The sequence below is a fragment of the Poecilia formosa genome, unplaced genomic scaffold (assembly GCF_000485575.1).
Source record: "Poecilia formosa unplaced genomic scaffold, Poecilia_formosa-5.1.2 Scaffold827, whole genome shotgun sequence".
Lineage (NCBI taxonomy): Eukaryota > Metazoa > Chordata > Actinopteri > Cyprinodontiformes > Poeciliidae > Poecilia > Poecilia formosa.
In genome coordinates this window covers 14,220-37,387 of record NW_006800766.1, presented here as the reverse complement: position 1 = coordinate 37,387, position 23,168 = coordinate 14,220, and the positions used below count along the sequence as shown (strand labels likewise).

The 23,168-nt window shown below is 38.9% G+C and overlaps 2 protein-coding genes and 1 long non-coding RNA gene across 4 annotated transcripts in view; 1 reads left to right on the top strand and 2 right to left on the bottom strand.

The window, feature by feature from the left end:
• The window catches only part of LOC103131740 (breast cancer anti-estrogen resistance protein 1-like), a 59,030-nt gene extending 53,372 nt beyond the window's left edge, over positions 1-5,658 (bottom strand). The window contains exon 1 of one of the 2 annotated variants that reach the window (XM_007543451.2): positions 5,111-5,658. In XM_007543451.2, the coding sequence (XP_007543513.2) occupies positions 5,111-5,122 (12 nt within the window). In that variant the 5' untranslated portion in view covers positions 5,123-5,658. The remainder of the gene's footprint in view (positions 1-5,110) is intronic. The other variant, XM_016666869.1, reaches the window with a different exon arrangement.
• Positions 5,659-8,564: 2,906 nt separating this feature from the next.
• Positions 8,565-23,168, bottom strand: part of cfdp1 (craniofacial development protein 1) — a 28,209-nt gene continuing 13,605 nt past the window's right edge. The window contains exons 6-8 of the mRNA XM_007543450.2: positions 12,558-12,683; positions 9,793-9,951; positions 8,565-9,575 (exon numbers count right to left, since the gene is read on the bottom strand). Of these exons, the coding sequence (XP_007543512.1) occupies positions 9,485-9,575; positions 9,793-9,951; positions 12,558-12,683 (376 nt within the window). The 3' untranslated portion in view covers positions 8,565-9,484. The remainder of the gene's footprint in view (positions 9,576-9,792; positions 9,952-12,557; positions 12,684-23,168) is intronic.
• On the top strand, positions 18,560-19,987 carry LOC107834887 (uncharacterized). Its single transcript, XR_001660723.1, has 2 exons — positions 18,560-18,609; positions 19,591-19,987. It is a non-coding gene; the product is annotated as an uncharacterized LOC107834887 (long non-coding RNA).

Genomic DNA, 23,168 nt, shown 5'->3' with positions numbered 1-23,168 from the left:
TGGAGATCCACAGTGGCTCAGTTGGTAGCACTGTTGCCTTGCAGAAAGAAGGTCCTGGGTTTGAATCCTGGCCTGGGGTCTTTCTGCATGAAATTTGCATGTTCTCCCCATGCATGTGTGGGTTCTGTCTGGGTACTCTGGCTTCCTCCCACAGTCCAAGAGCACCGACTGTTTTTGACTAATCAGGTAAAAAACAGATGTCTCCTGAGATGTTAGTGATGATTATTTGTCCTGTCTGTCTCTGTGATTTTCTGGTGACCTGTCCAGGGTGAACCTGCCTGTCACCGATTGACCACTGGAGATATGGACCAGCTCCCCTTGTAACATCATTAGGGATAAGATAATGGATGGATGGTCTAATCTGAGGCCACAGATACATAAGAGTGCACAGATTTCACACTGAAAGTTCTAACAGCTGGTAGGAACAGGAAGTGCTTAGAAAAAGAAGAAGAGACAGTTCAATTGCACAATAACACTTTATATTTAAAGACAGAGATTAAATAAACCATGATGTGCAATTGTTGTCTGCAAAACAACCGAGTGCAACCTGGAATATGAACACAGGTTCACTGACACAGAAAATGACTGAGATATGTGGAATATAGTTTCCATAAACTGAAATTAGAGAAAAATTGTTCAGTAAAAAATATGTTCACATTTCTTTATAAATTGTGAATATAATTGATCATTTATTTAGTTAATTTTGCTTTACTTATAATATTTTAATGTTTTTTTATTTATTTCAAGATCATGTGGAATGGCACTAAATGTATTAATTTTTTTTTGTAAAAATCTAATATTCAACATTTATACAACATTTATACTTAGTTATTTTAACAGACAGCCTAAGAAGATGGTGTTAGGGAAAATGCACTCTTCTGCAAGAAAAACATTGTTTTTCCAAACTCAGTGGGTAGCCATTTAAATAATCATGATTTCAACATGGAGGAAAATAATCCTGATAAAACATGTCTGTAACTCAACGGTCCTGATATGTATCTGACTTCTGCTGGTAACTCGTCATGACTTGTGTGTTTGTGTTGGAATCCAGGAACTGACTCAGTCTTTTTCACTTAATTTAACTGTATTTAATTCAGGCTCGTAGGATTGTTGGTGTGTTGTACACAACACAGACGTGGATCCATGTGTGTGTACGGAACAGGAAATTTTCCAGTTCATTTTCAAATGTCTGATTAATGACTGCTGACCACAATATAGGTCAGCCCCAGCCCCACTCTGACACTTCATAACAATTCATTAAATTGGTGCAAAGTTTATGATGGAAAACGCAGTAGGGTCAAATGTCATCAGTATTAGCAATACATTGGTATTGTGATTATCTAGACCACTGAACTCACACTCCAACTTATTTTGTGAAACTGATTTTAAATTGAGGGAAGTTTCTGTAAATATACATATTTAATATGCAAATTAGGCATAAATGGGCCTGACTCCAACTACTATATGGCAAAGTAATTGATTTTAAAATCCTTGGTGTTAAAATGCATCAACCAGCACAGGCAGCAGCTTTAACATAATTCAAAACTACAACAAATAAAGGATATTAATAAACCTAGAGCTGCATTTAAATAAGCATCTGATCCAAACATGACGGCATTTTATAGGTTTGTAGAAGCTCATATGAGTTCATGAGCTTCTACAGGCTGAAATGTTAGAACTCTGATTCTGGGATGCTCACACAGCAAATTCGGAAGTGTCCGATTTCCAGTGCAAGTGTTGTATGTTAAAAATACAGTGTTAATTCAACGACATGAGTGTTAGTGAGTGTTAGTTTCCCTAACACTCACTAAAGAGGTCCAAAGAGTTAAACAAAAAGCAATCCAGTCCAGTGTTGATTTCTAAATTAGCTCCAACAGTCTAAATCAACACTCAGTCTGGTGTTGATTTAGAAATCAACATCAGACAGTTCCTCCCACAATTGTAACATATTTGTGACATCACATCAGTAAAGGAGCAATAGATAGGGTAGAGGTTGCAGCAGGGCCAAGGCCTGGACCTACATGTGGCCCACATGGGAGGTAGAGCATGCCTTCAGGGATCCAAATTATCATCTGATGAGAAAAGAAAAGATAAAACCTCTCCTGTTAAAAAGTGTGTATAATACCCCAGTAGGTTATATAGTAGGGTGCCCCATTGTTGACTCATGGTTGCTAAAAACCTTACCAGACTGACTGATTTCAGTGACATCGTGGGTGTAAAATATTGAGTAAAATGTTGTGCCACATGACTGGCTCTTATATTTAACTTCATGACACACAAATCTACAAATGAATCGTCCTTATTGTCTCCAGGTGCATTCTGGGTAAAGCTTGTCACCAACGTCATCATCAGTCACTTGGCAACAAATGGCAAACTAGCTAGAGCATTTCTACGGACTACGTTAACATGTTTTGAATTTGTGTTGTTTCATCATTAGTGACCAGTAGCCTGATGTTTCTGTTCTTCTCTTGGTTTGTTGTACTTCATGTCAGATGGATTTCAGAATGACTTAGTCGCTCTCTGTGGTGATGAAACTTGTTAGCTCCTCTGTTGCGGGCATGTCCATGTTGTAAAGTTAAATTATCACGAGCTTTATTATTTGGGCCCGGTCATTAGCCCCGCCCCCCGGCCCACGCCGTCTTGTTCCGCTACTGCGTCACATGTTTGCCTGAGGAGCGGAGGCAGCAGTATGGCGTCTTGTCTGGAGCTTATTATAGCAAGGTAAGTTCCATGTTAAAATGATCATGTTTTTGACTATTTTTTATGGAGGCATTATTTTTCCGTTTACACAAGAGTATCGATTCATATACATAGTTCGCTTAACGTACGTTTATTTGTTTGGATATCACGGTATGTAAGACTATTTATTATCTTAACCGAACATTGAAACTGTCAGGAAAATCTGGAGGCCATTTGAGTTAACATTATTTAGCTGCAGGGTCGTTTCCTTTAAGTTTTTGGCTGTAGACTACAAAACGGGGGAGTGGCTGTGCTGGACCGTTGGCTTGATCTATGCCACAAGTGTCAAACTCCAGTCCTGGAGGGCCACTGTCCTGCAACATTTAGATGTGCTGCTGCTGCACCACACCTGAATACAATAATTAGGTGATTAGCAGGACTCTGGAGAACATATCTACACAATGAGGAGGCAATTAAGCCATTTGACTCTGGTGTTTTGTACCTGTGGCACATCTCAAAACTGCCAAAATGTTTTTTCTTTGTCAGTGTGTCATGTTGGTGACTAAAGCCTGTTATGATGACTCCAACACATTTCTTCAGACAGGTTGGTACGACTTTTAATGCTGTCCAAAATTTTTTCTATAAGCCTACTAATTTCTTTAGTAATTACTTCTGACTTTTTTATGCTTTATCTTGTAAACCAGGTGGGCAGAGTAATTTGAATGAATATGATGGTGACACACACAGGTGAGTCTGATTAGTTTTGCTCACACTACTTTTTAAAATATTTATTTATTATCCTAATGTTTCTGCTATATTTCTTGTTTTTCCTTCCAGGCTGGAAGTCTTCCTCCTTTATGTTGGAGAAAACAAGAGCAGCACCAAAGATACTTCACCATCAGTGATCACAAGACCATCCATGGCCACTTCCAATGAACTTTCAAAGCACACTTCACCTTCAGTGCAAAGTGCAATGAATGTATGACCTTTGTTGTATATTGCTGTCAGTGCTGTTTGATGTTTTGAAGTACCAGTTGCAGTAGATTACATACTGCAACTGGTGCTGGTGTTTTTGTAGCATCTAATGTGGCATCTAATGTCTTTTAAAATTAATTTGGGGATTATTGATGGCCAATAGTTTCTGGGGAATAAAAAAGGTTTTAATTGCTCTAGTGGCTTTTATTTGGTAGTAAATTGACAAAAAAAAGTGAATAATGAGAGAAGGGGAAGACTGGGAAGCAAACCCAAGACAGCCGCATTGAAAACTAGATCCTTCATATGTGGGTTGTGCTTAACCCCTGCACCACCACAGCACACTCTGCCAGTAGTATGTCAAAACTCAGATTTCTATGTTAATATATACTTTACACCGTTCTGTGTTAGATTAACACGTTCATAGTGTTAACTTTTGACAATATACACTAGTGTTGGGTAGATTAACACTGAAGTGTGTTTGATTTCAACTACTGTGAGTGTTGATTCAACTCTATCACAAATAACACTTTCAAAAGTCTAATTTCTACACCATCCAGAGTGGACCAATACAGACACTTTCAAAGTGTTGAATTTAACTCTGTAGGAGTTGATAGAACACTTCCAAATTTGCTGTGCAGATAGTTTAATCAAGCTGAGGTTCCCAACCACTCCATCAACAACTCTTCGTGGCTTTAGGACAGCAGTGCATTTCCACTGAATGCAGCCGGTAGCTGCACCAATTATCAACAATTACAATAACAGAACTCAGATCATTCCCCATGTGTTAAAGGAAACACTTTTCTAAGTAAAGAGGTACAGAATTCAGTTTGACATGCAAACAAGTGGGCATCTCACCTACTCCTTCTCTCTCACACACACGCATGCACGCATGTGCGCACACACACACATATGAAGCCCACAGTTCCAGCCCCCAGGCAGTGTTTGTGAAACAGATCCTGTGGAATGTGATAAGGAGGAACACAACAAGCTTGAGCACCGTCTGATTCCAGCAGATCTGAGACTGTATCCAGAGACAGAGAACCCACTGGAACCTCAGCTGCTGCTGATCGTGTTGACAGGACAGGGCAGGTCAGCTGGAAATAGCCAGTCGAGCTTCCAGCACAGAGTCTCAGTAAAATGGCTTAACTGCTCCTTTAATAACCAGCAGGCTGTGCAGCAGCAGCTAGCTGCTCAGGCTGCCTGTTAGCCTGGCACTGGGCTGCAGGGGCAAACTGCCTCTGCAGTACAACAACACGAGTGTTATTCATTTTTTTTCTGTTATTCAATAAAGAAGCAACCGAAAATGAGTCCTGCTGAGTGCCCGGTGTAATGAGGTGGAGCAGGGTGTGTGATGAACTGTCAGCTGCTCTCCAGTGCCTTTGCGAACTGCTAATGAGAGGCAGTGGAGGTGGAAGGCTGGCATGCATTTGTCGAGCCTCGGGGCTGAGATACTTACAGGAACAGACATCTTGCGCTGCTGTCACTCTTCTCTTTAAAATGCCCGCTGTGTTGGTTCCTCCGCCGCTACTTTTATCTGACAAAAGGAGACAGACAGCTTGCGGTTCAGTCCTCCGAGTGGCCCATGGTGAAGTATCCGGAAAGACAGGCTCCCCTGCAGCAGGAAGACGTCAGGATGTGTTGGAGTTGGGAGTAAGTGTTGGAAATGTGCGCAGCCCCGGCTTGGGTATGCGGCAGCGCCGATGCGTCTGCCCGTCAGCAGAGCCGGTGCGCTCTCTGTCCTCTGTCCGGTCTCCCTGCACCGCCCAGCCGTTTGTCCCGTTATGCTTCAGCTAGCCATGCAGCCGCTTCGGGGGGGGAAACGGAATATGACGCAGCTGGGTTTGCTGAGGTCAGATGTGCAGTGTTCTGTTTGCGGATGAGAGCGCTGCTGCGCCGGCCCCGCCGCGTGCTGCCGTCCGCTCTTCCACAGAGACGATCCGGTCCAGCCTTAAAGGGGCCGAGCGATCTGCGGCAGCTACAGCAGAACAACACGAGATCTGAAAGTAATAAAAAATATTAGCAGTTTCAAACTTTTTGGTTGTTAGATTTTTTTTAACTAACGAAAGTTAGTTTGACATTTTTTGGATTCTTAAACCGTTACATTTGGTTTACGTGAACAATTATCTACGATTTTAAGTAGCAGTGGCCTTTGGAGGGTAAGAAACTATAACATCATAGCTGAGCCTTGCCTTGTCCATTTTCCCATATCACTCCAGCTCCCGTCATCCTGCCCGTCTTCCTCACAACTAATTTTCCCAGTTTTGCACTTTCTTACTCTACCTGATTGATTACAATAACAGAACTCAGATCATTCCCCATGTGTTAAATGGAAACACTTTTCTAAGTAAAGAGGTACAGAATTCAGTTTATTCAGAACCACTTTTAAGAAATAACATCAGATACTGTGTATAAATTACACATCCATCACTCCTGGTTTTGTTTTGTTCTCCATGGAGGTGAAGAAATGTTTGAAGGTTGAGTTGTGTTTTGTCAGAGTAAACATGAACGTTTTGAGAAACGTTCTCAGTGATGCGTCCATACGGATGTACCTGCTGAACATGCAGCTACAGCAGAGACTACTGACTATTTATGTGTTGAACACACATAAATAATTTATGTGTGTTCAACATAAATAATTTAGTTTAGATAATGAATGTGTAAAATAAAATAGGTGGCACCACCCATAGTTACAAAGCAGGTACTGTTTCCACAGCAGCAGCTTCATCAGGAAACTTTACTGTAGTTTAATAAGCTTGTCTAAGAAATTCAGCTCCTCAACATACAACAAAAGCACCGCAAAATAATACATCAAATAAGTACAAATAACCCAAAAGAGAGGGATATGTTCCAACCAAACATTATTAACGTTTTATCCATTTTTTTAAATACTAAGAATTACGCAGTGAAATATATTTAAAAACAAATAAGAGAAAGTTAAAAGCTTGATCTTGAGCACCTGATCCCTATCATTTAGTAGTAAAAAAAAAAAAAAAAAAAAAAAAAAAAATATATATATATATATATATAGTATTGCATAAAAATGGAATATTTCTCACCAGTCATCTCAGTGAAATTCATATTATAGAATCATCACACATATTAAAGGCCTAAATGTTTTTGTAATATTGATTGTGGCTTACAGAAAATAAAAACTCAAAATTCAATGTTTCAGAGGATTTGCATATCATGAGACATGTCATGGTGTCTAACCCTCATCAGACAATTAACTCAAAACACCTGCAGAGGTGTTTTGAGGTCAGTCTGAACACACGTCCAAGCCATAGACACCCTCAGACTGGCCACTGCTGAAGAAGCTGATTGCTCACTGTATATTGTACCCTGGGGAGACAATTAAGACAATTTTCAGGGCCCTTGGGGGGGCCCTCCACACACAAAAAAAAAAAAAAATTACAGAAATAAAAAAAAAATCGGGACCCTGTCAATTACTATTATTGTGTTTTTTTAAAATTATTTTTAGTAGTAAAAATTAAATGTTATCCCTCCCAGACCAAAAAACACACATCTTTGCACTGAACACCCCTGACAGATGTTCTCTATCTTGCTCTCAATGAAGGCGGATGCTTTTTTCCTCTGGAAAAACTGCAGCCAGTCCAAACAGTTTTACCTTAGCTTGCATTTAAATTAGAGTTATATGTTGCCACATCCCGCCTGACCCGTCCTCTCCTAAGTGAAATTAAAGCTGCAGTATGCAACTTTTATAATCATATTTTTTTTACATATTTGTTGAAACTGTCATTGTGTTGTGACAGTGTGGCATGAGAGATAATTTGTGAAAAAAATATTTCCTCCGCCTTCTCCCTGTGGTATCTAGAAACAACCAATCAGAGGCAGGAGGTGGGTTTTAGCGCTGTCAATCACAATCTCATGTGGCTGCTCATCCTTCCTCCCCCTTGCTCTCTGCTATGCTGCAGCTAGCATAGCCTGTTGTGAATTCTCAGTTTAGTTAGCATAGCTACCAGTGACGGCAGATAAACAGTTTTCCTGTAGCAATAAGTTGTTTCTCCACCATTAGCACATTTAGCAGTGAATGTATGAGGTTGATTGATAGCACTAAGACCCTCCTCCTGGTTCTGATTGGTTGTTTTTGGTCAGAACGGCACATTACTTTAGCTAACAATAGCAGTTAAGGGAGGAGGTGGAGGAGATTGATTTTTTTCACAGATTGTCTCATACCAAACTGTCACAACATTGTGTCAGCTTTAACAAATATGGAGATCTTGAGTCATTGCACAGGGGGGCCCAATTAAATTTTTTGTCATGGGGCCCAAGATTCCTGGTGGCGCCCCTGATTGTATCCAAGCATATCAGGAGAAAATTGAGTGAAAGGAAAAGATGTAGTAGGAAAAGTTGGAGCAGCAACAGGGAAAATTGGAGCCTTGAGGAGATTGTTGAGCAATCTTCACCATACGTACACCTCAGCTGTGAGAGACAGACTGAAAAAACAATTCAGAGAAGAATTCAGTTGAGTAAGTATGGATTTGATGGCCCTACCAACCACTATTTCAGAATTCCTGTTAGTTCATATTTAAGAAACCCTCTTGTCCTCCTGCCTTTTATTAACTGCAACAGTTTGAACTTGCAGCTTGTATAGAAGACACGTCTACACTCAGACTCCAACCTGTCCACCATGGGACAGACAAGCAGGAACCAACCTGTAAACGAGGCCAGGCTGAGCGGCAGGATGACGGGCAAACAGTTCAGACAGAAGGAAAAATGATACAATGTGATTTTCTGGATGTTATTTAGATTCTGAAAACACAACTCTAAAAATACATGGGTTCTGTAACAAACTCTAAAACACTGCACACAAATTACACAAAGACGTCCAAGACTGAATTCAAATTATGTAGAAAAATAAAAGCAGTTAAATAATCCAAAACAAATGTGCAAAAAAATCATTTGGCTTTTTTTTATTTTTATTTTAAACAATGACAAAAATAAAACAAAACAATACAGCTATGTAAAAAGCCCTTTTTACAGTCTTAAGGAAGCCAGGGTGGATGCCTTGGTGAGTTTTCCCATCAGTGAGGAAGAACAGAGACGGCTCTGAGCTCCCAGGCAGACTGAGGCTCTGCTGCTGGAAGCAGTGAGTGTTCAGAGGGGGACTTGATGTCATATCCACACAGATAATCTTCCAGTGAATTCAGAAAATAAAATCAGCAGTTTTGTTCAAAATAAAACGGAATTCATTTTAAAAGTAACAGATTAACAGTATATTTACAGATTCAACCTCAAACACCACACAGACCATGTTGATTCATTCACAAGCAGTAACTAAGGTACAATCCTCCATAATCACATTCTGAATTTTGACTTCTGATTCTTGTGGAATATCCAGCTGCTGTCTTACATTTCCAAGTTATTAATGTGGTCTGATGAAATACAAACATAAGTTACAAAAGGTAAACTTTGATTTCTGCTCTGTGATCCTTTAACAAACAGGACAGTCAGTTGTGAAACGGAGATGTGAGTTGATCCAAAACTGGAAATGACTGGAATGCGAGAGAGTCACAAGTCAGACTGAATCAATATTCACTCCAGAGATAATTAATTTGAAACTTGATGTGATCTGCAGTAAAAGCAGCAAACACAAACTGGCTCTCACAAGGATGAAGCCCCAGAGGCATCAACACCCGTCCATTACCTGACCTCAACCTATTTATACAGCCAGCCTGAAATAGGCACAGCCACAGAGCCAGTCACATCTCCTATTACAGGATGAACATCAACTCTGTCGGGGGGGAAAACAAGTTACGGGAATTCAAATCTCTGCTCTGCTCTGCATGCCGGTCTGTTGTTCATCAGTGTCTCATCGTTTCATGTTGCTCAGTCGGACTGCTTTTTCCAGCTCAAACTGCCGGTGGTCGACACGCTCCAGGAAGTTCTTACGCTCCACAAAACTAAACACACAAAAAGAAAAAAATTGTCTTATTTTCCCTCAAACAACTCCCTCTGCAATATGTACATAAAATGATCTGATGTGTCTGAATTGCTATAAGTTGGTCCAATTCTCTGAATCACATGCAAAATAAGGAAAGAGTTCAGACAGATGTCAGCAGATCCTCAGAGACACGGGGACATCCAGTGTCTCAACACTAAGACACTCTGCTCTCTTACCCTTCTCTGCCTCTGTTATGGATAGCCAGCTCCTCTGTGATGCCCTCCTCTGATTTAAAAGCATCCCAGTCCATCTTTGACTTTTCCAGTGTGCTCATTTTTTGCTTCTTTCCTCCAATACGATTAAGGATACTGGACATACCTGCTGGACGCTTAGCACTGCAGAAATAAAGGAAGTGAGAGTAGAGATGACTGACGCTGTACACACATTCACAGGAGAGCCGAACAGCCCTAATAGTTGAGCTTTGTTTGTGGAGCTCACAGTGAGCTGACCTCACCTGATGATGATTATGATGATGATGATGACCTAACCTTGTATCAAATGATTTTGGAGTTAAAAATGTCAATCTATTCTTCACCTAAATCTGAACACAATTTAAGTTTTTACTTCTACGTCTTAGAGTGTGTGTTACATCTGTGGTCAACACAGAGCTCTCAGCTGAAGTCATGTTTAGATGAAAGCTTCTGCTGTGAGAACCTGCAGATCAAAGTTAGTTCCAATCAATCACTTTATGAAGGAATAATAACACATAAGAGGAGATGGGCCTTGTAATTTCATGCTGCATGACAAAGCCCTGCTTGGTTAATTACTGACAATCATTTCACAGTAGTTATTTTGGCATATTAAAATGACATCCAACCATGAGAGCTGTGCAGAAATAAACTCAGATTATAATTTGCTGATGCCTGGTTTGCCACTGCACTAAACATAAGCCTAATCTAATTACTCTCTCTTTGTAAATCATGTTCTTCAATCTTCTAATCATGTTCCCTCATGTTCCCTTCATGTTTGAAGGAACAGTGTTCCTTCAAACACTGTTCCCTCAGTGTTAAAAGCTGCTATGCCATCAACATTGCAGCTTTTATGCTGAAATGTTGCAATGCAAACGCTCCTGTTTGATGTGGATGCATCAATAGGTCTGATATCTTTCCAAAGCTGTAGCTGGAAAAAAGAAATATCAAGGAAATCTTGCAGATTAGTTTCAAAAGAACAGATTAAACATTCATCATAAAAGATCCAGTTTAATGTTTCTAATACTAAATGTGCTGCTGCTATTTTACTGAGCTTCACTTCTTCAGCAACAAAAAGTCTTGCTAATACGCTGCAGATTGAGTCCAACGCTAATCACTGATGAGTATCAGTGAAATGTTATACTTGGAACATTTCAGTTCCGAGTACATATATTATATACATGTATTATGACATAATACACATGTAATATTATGTGTATTATATTGTACCCATAATATCTGAAGGTTTTCGGACCGTTTCCATCATTTTATCCAAAAAAAAAAACAAAAAACAAAACAACAACAAAAAAAACACTTGGATCTATTATTAATTTCTCCTAAAGGTTTAATTTAATAACTACAAATGACTACAAATAACTTCAAATTTCTTCTGTACTGTTAATATTCTATATCTATAACATCTCCATCGGATTGTGTGGAAGAAGGCTGAACTCAATTGAGGATTTGTTATAATGGCTAGTTACTCACTCCTGAGTGTTGCACTCTTTTACCACTATTACCCCACCCATCCCTGGCGAACACCCACCCATGCACTCAGACAGACAGACAGACAGACAGACAGACAGACAGACAGAGACAGGAAATGGGCTGTGAACACTGTGGTTCCCTTCTGCTACAGAACTATTTCCCATTTCCTCTCTGCTGCCAGAGCTTTCTTCTCTGGAAAAAGGATGTGCACATCCCCCTTCCCTTTAACACTGTGGAAATTAAATGAATTACAAATATGAAAGCCTCTCAGGACAAATAGGCATGAACATTTTATTTAACTTTTATGGTGTATACTATGAAAGCATAGTGAAAAATTTGGCATGTTTATGCGTTAACATTTCATCAATATTTAATGTGAAAACTACACGCTAACAGCATGTCAACATCATGTACTGTTACCACATATATGCCTTTTTGATAAGGGGTAACAGCATTGGTTTGTGTGCTGTCACTGCATTTACTCATGAGCTAATAGTAATACTTCCATTAAGATATGTGTTTTTCTTTTTGCATTTTATTGTCACCAAATAAAATTTGATTTAAAAAGAAAGACAAAAATACAGATAAAAATGGCCCAATCACATTTGGCCAAACTGCTTTAATTGCTATTTTCTGTAAAAAAGTTACTCAAGTACATTTATGTGCCAGTGTAAAATAAAACGTCAGGGAAGATTGAATAATGAATAAGTGCTTCCCATGACAACACCTTTGGCTATTATAAAAATAAAGATCTATTCTTGTATGCAATGTGTCCACTAGAGGGTGCACTGAGGGTGCACTGAAATACATTTGACTCAATGTATTTCAGTCATTGAGTCAAACTCAATGACTGAAATACACAGTTTTCTACTAAATTATAATCTTCAAACTTATTTTAACAATTAGCAATAATTAAGGGAATTAGACCATTGTCTGGGAAGATAAGTGCTCTTATAGTAAAATTTTTTAATATAATATAATCATAAATAATATGCTATGACTTTTAGACCAACATTTTAATAATGATTGAGACATGAAGCATTTCTTTTCGCGCATGCATAATGAGCAAACACGTAGATGTATCTCTACACAGAGTAAGATACCTGGAGGCTTCTGAGTAAATCTTTATCTCAGCTTTTAGCTAGACAATAACTATTTAGAGACAAACTGAGGCACACCTAGTATTATTTTTTTTAACATGCAATTGTTGATTATGTTTAAATATATTTTGGTGAGGCAGAACATACTGTAAGGTGTGTGTTTACCTGGGTCCAGGAAGAGATGACTGTGTGTGAGATGAGCTTGTTTCTTCATCTTGCTCCTGGTGAGCGCTCTGACTCTTCAGATAACTCTTAGCTTCCCTGGAGTCAGCTGATACTTCTTTATCCACCCTAAGACAGAAAAAGCATATGAATACTGACTCTGCTTCTGTGTTTCGTCACCAGATAGCAGTCCACTAGAGGGCGCACTGAGAGAGAGCTAGACATCACTGAATCGCTGAGTCTTTTTTACATAACATTCAATTATTAGTAATAGGCTTCTTCAGGATGCTGATTACTTACAGCTGCAGCATATAACTTTTATTAAAAAAAAATATTTGGTAAAACTTTATTTGAAGGGGTGGAATGAGACTGACATGACACTGTCAGAAACATGACACAACACCTGTCATGAACATGAATAAGTCTTCATGAATATTTATGACTGTTGTCATAAAGTGTCATTCGGTAAATTATGACACCTTTAATACAAAGTTGACATTATTCAAAATGTCTTCATTATGACAACTTGACATTAATCATCATCTGACATAAATTTGTTATAAAAGTATTACTGATTAAACTTTAAAAATTAGCTTTATGTGGTAATATTATATTGCTCTGCCATTTTGTTTAGTCTTAAATTTCTCAATTTAATTGATCCTAAAGTTTTACAGCAAGATATCTACAAAGCACTTATGAACTTTGCATTTGAAACTTTTTTAAGTATTGCAATACACCATCTCCACGCGTGAGAAGCAGCAGTGCACGAACAGGCGTGCAGTGTGTTGGTGAAGAAGAAATCTTCCATACTGTGGGGCCCACAGATAAATATGTAGATGCCTCATGGAGCATAGACATACTATAAGAGTAGAGCCCGCATTGGCTGTTCCGGCGCAGGAAATATGGCGGCCGCACTGAGGGATATTGTTGTTTGAATCGATGGACTATTGATGTGAGGGCTCCACAAACAACATTTCACAAGTAAGATGGGCATATTATTGTGTATATTTTGTGATTAGAATATTACTTTACTGTATTTATGTCCACCGGTGAGATACCAGCTAATATTAGCTACAGTGCTTGGTGTAATATCGGGGTTCTAACCGAGATTCCGTAAATCTAAAAAAAATAATTATTCTCTAACATTGACTTAAATTATCTGACACAAGAGCCTACATTAGAAATGAAACAATGTAACATATATTATAAAACTTATATTATGNCGGCCGGAACACGGTGCGCTAACTAATAAAACATAAATTAACGAAGCTTCGAGGCAGGTAAATTTTCCTCGAGGAATTTTAGTAATCGAGGTACTCGAATCATTCGAGGAATCGTTTCAGCCCTAATGTTAGCTATAAGCAATTCAACCCAATCCTACCTTACTGTAAGTTAATGTTAGCTAAAGTTATTCAACTCCATTACTGTAACGTTAGCCCTTAATATTAAACATATTTTAAACACAGGCAAATAGTTTTTTTCCCTCCAATTTTAATCTAGCAAATTAAAAGCTAATATGTTAGTCAAAGTTATCCTTTATGTGCATTATTTAGCAACTTGGCTGATGTGACACACTGTGTTCTTTGCTTTGGCAACTTTAGCCACATGAAGACCCATGTTAGCTAATGATAATTACATCTTCATAACTGTTGATACTTTTTCACTTTACTTGAGGTAAGAGATAATATTAATGGCACTGTAATAACACTTAATGACATATTCATAAGTGGTGCTACTTGTTCAACTTTACTTAATGTAAAAAAATTGCTAATGACTTATTAAATCATTTGACAGTGTAATAAAGCTTAATGAAATCTTTATTGTTGGTCCTACTTGTTTCGCTTTATTTCAGGTAGTGGGAATATTAATAGCAGTTTTGTTAAAGCTTTTGATAGTGTAATAATTAAATTGTTATGACTACTATTATGACATATTTATGACATATGATTCTTGGTTAATGTCAAGTTGTCATAAAGACATTTTTGTCTAGATTAATGTCAAGTTGTCATAAAGACATTTTGAATAATGTCAACTTTGTATTAAAAGTGTCACGATTTACCGAATGATACTTTATGACAACAGTCATAAATATTCATGAAGACTTACTGATGCTCATGACAGGTGTTATGTCATGTTTATGACAGAGTGATGTCAGTCTTATTCACACCCCTTCAAATAAAGTGTTATCAAATATTTTATTTACATATTTAAGGAAACTGCACTATGTGATGACAATAGATACAATGACAGAAAACATGACTGGTCATATATCTGGAAATTTTTAAAACATATTAAAAAAAAAAAATAAAAAATAATAATAATAATAATAATATGATGATGACAAATTTCCGCCAACTATGAGCAGCAGGACTGTCTTATAAATCCAGTAAAACATCAAATGATGACAGCAGCGATATGTCTTGATGCTCCGTGTTATGGCCACTCTTGCATCACAAAAGTTCCAGAAAACAAAAATGCCAGAGTAGTCCCACAGAAGGAGGTTTTCGACTCACTCAAAAACAAAAAAAAGCACTCGCAGAGACTTTTCCTATTTCAAAGGAGTTTCTTTTACTTATAAAAATAAAAAAAAATCTCCGAGTTGACTTCAAATAAAACGTTAATTTGCGGTACGAAAACCTTTTCACTCCTCACTCCTTCACCAAACAATCAGATCAGCCCCAGCAGCTGCTTCTGCCTGCTAATCACTGCAGGAGGCTGACTGACGAGGAGGAGGGTCTAAGCAAAACAAATAAATAAATACATAAATATACAACAATAGATCTACCATTCACAGGGCTTTAAATCTGTGGAAATTAATAATTTAGCAAAAAATAAATCTAATTCTTAATAGGCTCCAACACTCTGGGTTTGTAGACCAGAAAAAGTGCCAGAGATTATATTTGCTGCGTGTTCCACAAATTATGTGGGTGACAGACACCCGAGTGGGACGGATTGGAGCAATATTACTTGATAAAGACAAAACATAAACACCATGATTAAACTTTAATATTGTGCCATGTTATTTAACAAATAAAAATGAATTTCAATAGCCATCAGAGACGAGAGAACCATCACAGAGTCAAAGAGATATGGAAGATAAAGCAAATAGGAAGAATTTGTTTGAAACATTCATTTTTGGCAAGAGATCCTTGGGTTTTAAAGTCAGTGGATACAAACATCAGCTGAGTGTCACTGATGTTTGTATTCAAGGTTCATCAGAACCAAAACATTGCGGTTCTGATTCTGACGGACTCAAATAAACCCACATATTTCATTTTGTCTCATAGAAATTTATTGCTGGATCAAACATAATGATAAAGACTCTGAGACCAGCTGATTATTTCACTATACATATAAATATAATTATATTCTGGTACTTTATTTTTTTTAAATGAGAAACCTTTTGGATTTGGGTAATGCAGCCAAAACATGGAAACCAATAGAATGAATTTTACTTTCCAAAAGCAAAAAAATTAAATGCACATCACACCAAGCTAATATGATGTAATTTTGGTCTTACCAGATCTGCTAATGGAAAATGATTCTGGCCGAGGCGGACCGAGACCGAACCGGTAAGAGGCAGGCTAGTGGAAAAACGCCTCTATATTGTTAGAGGAAAGGGAGTAAATTTTGAGGAAATATCATTACTACTGAAGAAAATTTTTAAAAATGATGCTAAGAGATGATTTTTTTCCCCCTTAGTTTTTAATTATTTTTGTTTTTCTGCCATTCATGCCATTTATTTGTTTTCTATTTTTTTATTATTTCTGTTTTCTTTTGGGATTAAGTTGTTTAATGTTGATCTATGTCAAATGTATCATTATTATGTGTTATAAAATAATTCAATAAGCATAATGTAATATTAAAATATTAGCAAAAACATATTTTAAATGTGTGTATAGTACAGTAATGATATTTTACTGTATATTTAAGTTTAGTCCCAACAGTCCTTGTGTGCGTGTGCAGCTCCATTTGCTGTTCATTGTGTAAATGATAGATCTCACCCGTACAGGAGAACTGACAGCAAAACAGTTGTATAACTGATGATGTAAACAATGCGCTCTGTGTCTCTGAGCTTTAATAAAACAAAAATGAAAGTTACTACTGTAACTACGATTCTATGAATCCCGGATGACCACCAGAGGCGGTGCTTCAAGTACTGAATGATCATTCTTGCGCATGCGCAGGTCGAGTAATAACAAAGGTCGAGGTAACAAAGTCACCTGTGAACTGCCGGGGACCCACGTGACTCTATATAGTCACATGGCACCCGGCGTTCAATCCCTCAACCTTCTTGCGAGAAGCAAGGATTCCGAGGGACCAAGCACTGTGGCGGTCTTCCGGGATTCATAGAACCGTAGTTACAGTAGTAACTTTAGTTCTATTTGTTCTATTTCATCCCTACTGACCACCACAGGCGGTGCTTCAAGTGTAACTCTTCTTATTTCGTTGTCGGTCACCTAGTATGATACAGAATGAAAAACGCTTCACAATGTGGCTTTGACTGCAGGCAAGTGATCCGACAGGCTCCACCAGCGCTCCTCAGAATTCTTTTTCTTTTTTTAGATTTGATCGTATAGTTTAAACAATAAATAAAACAGTTAAATTCTCAAAAACAAAACAAATCATTTTTTCCAACGAATAATTCAAAAATAACATCCAACAGCAAAAACATCAAAATAACAGACAACTGTTAAACCAGTTGACAGTTAAAACATTCACAAAACATTATATATATATATATATATTTATACTTTGAACCCACCTAGTGTGATACAGAATAAAAAACGCTTCACAATGTGGCTTTGACTGCAGGCAAGTGGTCCGACAGGATGAAAAATAAAAGACACGGTTAGTGTCGTGACTGAGTGGTCAGCCACGAACACCAACCGGCGCAGCTCCCACTCATAGGGGTCACATTTTTTCAGCCCAGCCACGAGAAAACTTTACAAATTATATTTGTAGATGTTAAATATTCTTACTGTACTTTAATTGTTGAACTAGAAAAATATGACCCTAAGTAAAAAAAGAAGTGAAGAGCTGCCTCTCTTGCACCTACCTCCACCAGCGCTCCTCAAAATTCTGGTGGGGGAAGCCGCGAAAGTGCCTGAAGGACCAGTTGCATGCAGCCACTCATCACACCACTAGGTGGCTCCAAACATATGTGTTGATTAAAAATCTCATAAATGCACACAATTATTATAATTATTTTGATTAAAATTCACATAAAGGTACATACGGCATCCTTCCGAAAGACGAATAGCCTTTTTGTTCATTTTGTCTCATAGAAATTTATTGCTGGCCCAAACATAATGATAAAGACTCTGAGACCAGCTGATTATTTCACTATACATAATCTGGGAAAGATCCCCCATTTTTCCCAGATCCCCTATCTGGGAAAGATGGGGGAGGGGAGACGCATTGGCGAGCCGGAGCTGACCTCACGCAGTAGAGGAAACCAAGTCCTCGCTGGCCAGAAGGAGGCCACCAGCAGAACCCTGTGCCCCTCCTTACAAACCCTCAGGAGAGTCTGAAAAAGTAGCTGAATGGTGGAAAGGCATAAAGGAGGGTCCAGGGCCAGTCATGTGCCAGCGCATCGTATCCCAGAGGGATGCTGTTGTCCAAGGAGAACCAAAGGGGACAGTGAAATGTGTCCCTTGAGGCAAAGAGATCCACGTCCGCCCTGCTAAAGACTTTCCAGATGCGCTCCACTACCTCTTGGTGAAGCTTCCACTCTCCTGGGAGCGGCTTCTGACGGAATAGAAAATCTGTTGGCATGTTCTGTGACCCCGGGATGTAGGCTGCTCTGAAGCTGGCCAAGTGCAGAGCTACCCAGGTCAGAAGCCGTTGAGTCGAGCACAACAGTTTCCTTGACGTGGTACCCCACATCTGGAGAGGCCACAATGACACCAGCCCCAAGGGCACTACGGCGGATGCAGCTGTAAACACGCCCAGAAGTCGAAGATACTGCACCAGAGGCAGTGCCATGCTGCGCCTGAATTCTGGGAGCATGCTNATCTGCAGCTAGACTTTATTCACCATAACAAACTGAAAGGTACTTCATTTATGTTGACTTTTCAACATACTTAAGGATTTGATCTAACATTCACACATAGGCCTGTCAGAATAATCAATAAATCAATTAATCAGATGATAAATTAAAACAAACTAAATCATTTCCATTGGCATGATTTATTGTTTCTCTTTTTTTCTCTCTTTATACCAAAAACTGGATAATAAAAGTCTTCAGTTTGGTACTTTGGTCTCAATTAGACCTTATTTTGAAAAGCAATTTTGTTTCAAAAGACTTCAAAATTCATTAGTTTTATTTATTCTGGATACTAAAAATGTCTTCCAGTTCCAGTGTTCAATGTTCGTTAGAATTTAAAGTTTAATGACCTTTGACAATGTGTTCTTGCATTATTATTTCGCCATTACCATTATATAACTTAAAAAATGGTCTCAAAAGAACTATATTATCGTTTGTTGAGAACTTTGGAACAACTTATCATACAGTAATTTTTTTTTCATGGTAACAGACCTATTCACACATCCTCCAGAATCTTCAGATTAAACTGTGTTTGTGTCTGGACCCCATTTCATCGGCCCTTAAACAAATATATACCTCGTCTGCAAACCAGGACAAACTTGCTGTTCCTGTTTGTCTTCATTTAAAGTTGATTAATGTAGATGGTAAAATGTTTTCAGATGGTTTAGATTTTCACAAGCAGTAAATTTCTTTCTTGATTGATATTATGACACAATGGAGAGCTAATAAAAACATACATAAGAAAATAAATATTTTATGCATTTATTTAAAGCACCACTGCAAACATAGCCTTCACAGCAAAACATTTAATGTAAAACATTTGATCAACATAAAAAGAAAAATTTCTACATGCATTGTGATTATTCAAGTAATTTTTAGGTTCAGTAATGTTCTGTCACAGTCAGGTCTGTCAGTGCATCAGCTGTTCATGAAAATCAACATAGCTGTAGACTAACTGTCTATTTGTACTTTTCTCTGCATCTTCAGACAATCTGCAGCAGCTGAGATTCTAGGAGGTTCAACACCAAAACCTGAAGCTTCAAACTGAGCCGTCAACTGAACCAAGATGCCTTTCAAACAACTACAGTAGTTAACCTGCTCTGTTGGTAGATGTTATGGTATATCCTCAATCTGTACAGACTGACCTTGGTCTTATTTGAATACACAGCTTTATGGTGTTTTCTTTTGTTAATTGATTATAGTAAATATTTGAACATCCATGTAAGTTTGAAGACATTTCATTGTTAACTTTAGGTAGCTGTGAATCCACCCATGTTAATCTGAACCTATTTTGTTAAAGATTCAACAGATTTGTTGCAATCTTAAATATTTAATCTGTCCTTTGTGTGCAGTGAAATGAACATTAAAGTTAATTCAGGAAACACTTGTCATCTTCTTTCTACAGTACAAATTGAATGATGGCTCTATGAAAATCATATATTTGTGACATCAAACTTTTTTTCTGTCATAAAGCAGTGGTCAAACTATGGCTAAATGTTTGTAATTTACTTTCAACAAATGGAAACCAAAATGGTTTTAAAGTAAAGACGCTATGTAACCTCCTCATCTACCTCAACACAGGTAAAATTTCCACTGTACGCAAATAAATGTAATTACGATTAAGTGAAAATTGTACAACAGGGCTTTAACTCCAGTTCATAAGGAGTGTCCTCCAATCTTTAGATGTCTATTCTTTAATGCACCTGAGTCAAATCATGAGGTCAGAGGTCATTAGCACGACTCTGGAGGACTTGACTGTCCTAAGCAGCCATTTNTCTTCAGGAGATTATGGCAGTTATAGATGTTGGTCACTATCACTGAAACCGTATTTTGTTGCTTCAGCAGTAATGAAGGTAGATCTGGACCTGCAGGAACATCATCTGCAGCTAGACTTTATTCACCATAACAAACTGAAAGGTACTTCATTTATTTGACTTTTCAACATACTTAAGGATTTGATCTAATGTTCACACATAGGCCTGTCAGAATAATCAATAAATCAACACATAGGCCTGTCAGAATAATCAATAAATCAATTAATCATGTAATAAATTAAAACAAACTCAATCATTTCCATTGGCATGATTTATTGTTTCTCTTTTTTTCTCTCTTTATACCAGAAACTGGATAATAAAAGTCTTCAGTTTGGTACTTTGGTCTCGATTAGACCTTATTTCGAAAAGCAATTTTGTTTCAAAAGACTTCAAAATTCATTAGTTTTATTTATTCTGGATACTAAAAATGTCTTCAAGTTCCAGTGTTCAATGTTCGTTAGAATTTAAAGTTTAATGACATTTGACAATGTGTTCTTGCATTATTATTTCGCCATTACCATTATATAACTTAAAAAATGGTCTCAAAAGAACTATATTATCGTTTGTTGAGAACTTTGGAACAACTTATCATACAGTAATTTTTTTTCATGGTAACAGACCTATTCACACATCCTCCAGAATCTTCAGATTAAACTGTGTTTGTGTCTGGACCCCATTTCATCGGCCCTTAAACAAATATATACCTCGTCTGCAAACCAGGACAAACTTGCTGTTCCTGTTTGTCTTCATTTAAAGTTGATTAATGTAGATGGTAAAATGTTTTCAGATGGTTTAGATTTTCACAAGCAGTAAATTTCTTTCTTGATTGATATTATGACACAATGGAGAGCTAATAAAAACATACATAAGAAAATAAATATTTTATGCATTTATTTAAAGCACCACTGCAAACATAGCCTTCACAGCAAAACATTTAATGTAAAACATTTGATCAACATAAAAAGAAAAATTTCTACATGCATTGTGATTATTCAAGTAATTTTTAGGTTCAGTAATGTTCTGTCACAGTCAGGTCTGTCAGTGCATCAGCTGTTCATGAAAATCAACATAGCTGTAGACTAACTGTCTATTTGTACTTTTCTCTGCATCTTCAGACAATCTGCAGCAGCTGAGATTCTAGGAGGTTCAATACCAAAACCTGAAACTTCAAACTGAGCCGTCAGGAGGAGCATCCGGTGTCAAACCGGGCAAGATGGAGCGGCTGGGTACTGCCTGCTGCCAGTGACACTTTAGGAATAAATACCACATCAGGCCACAGTGCAACACCTGAGCCATCAGGATTCCACCAGCTGCAGGGCTCGGCTTTCGAGAGAGCCTGCAATTCCCCCACATGCTTTGAGGAAACCATCGCCAAAAGGAATGCTGTCTTCAGTGAGAGCCATTTGAGGTCCGCAGATGCCAAGGGCTCAAATGGGAGGGACCGAACAGCCTCAAGCACCAGAGAAAGATCCCATGCCGGTGCCACAGGGAGGTTGGGTGGGTGCAAATGACGAGCACCTCTCAAAAACAGTACAATGTCCTTGTCTCAGCCCACCAAACAACCATTCAGCCCGACATGCCAACAGGAAATGGCAGCCACATACACTTTTAAGGTAAATGGAGACCGTCCCCGATCCAGTAATGCCTGCAGGAAGGTCAGTATGTCAGAGACTGAACACTGCACCGGGTCATGCCCTTTATCATGGCACCAGGTCGCAAAGGCCGCCCACTTGTTAGCATAGACAACTCGCGTGGATGGCGCCCATGCATTAGCCATTGTACGCCCTACTGACCTAGTGTGTCTTGAAAAAGTGGGCCCCAGCCTTGCAGGAGCTAAATCCAGAGCAGGAGCCGGTCCAGTTTGGGGCACAAAATCCGACCCCCCATCTAGGAAATAAGATCCCTCCTGGAGGGGAAACGCATTGGCGAGCCGGAGCTGAGCTCACGCAGTAGAGGAAACCAAGTCCTCGCTGGCCAGAAGGAGGCCACCAGCAGAACCCTGTGCCCCTCCTTACAAACCCTCAGGAGAGTCTGAAAAAGTAGCTGAATGGTGGAAAGGCATAAAGGAGGGTCCAGGGCCAGTCATGTGCCAGCGCATCGTATCCCAGAGGGATGCTGTTGTCCAAGGAGAACCAAAGGGGACAGTGAAATGTGTCCCTTGAGGCAAAGAGATCCACGTCCGCCCTGCTAAAGACTTTCCAGATGCGCTCCACTACCTCTTGGTGAAGCTTCCACTCTCCTGGGAGCGGCTTCTGACGGAATAGAAAATCTGTTGGCATGTTCTGTGACCCCGGGATGTAGGCTGCTCTGAAGCTGGCCAAGTGCAGAGCTACCCAGGTCAGAAGCCGTTGAGTCGAGCACAACAGTTTCCTTGACGTGGTACCCCACATCTGGAGAGGCCACAATGACACCAGCCCCAAGGGCACTACGGCGGATGCAGCTGTAAACATGCCCAGAAGTCAAAGATACTGCACCAGAGGCAGTGCCATGCTGCGCCTGAATTCTGGGAGCATGCTCAATATATTGTTAACCCCCTGGGGTGACGGGCAAGCAGTCATTGAGATGGAATTCATGGCAATGCCCAGGAAGATGGTCTCCTGTGAGGGAGTCAGACTTCTTTTCTCTATGTTCCCCTGCAAGCCCAAGCATCCCACATGATGGAGCACGAACCGAGTGTCTCAAACCGCCTGGTCCCGTGTCGCAGCACAAATGAGCCAGTCATCCAGATAAAGAAGGATCCTTAATCCTCAT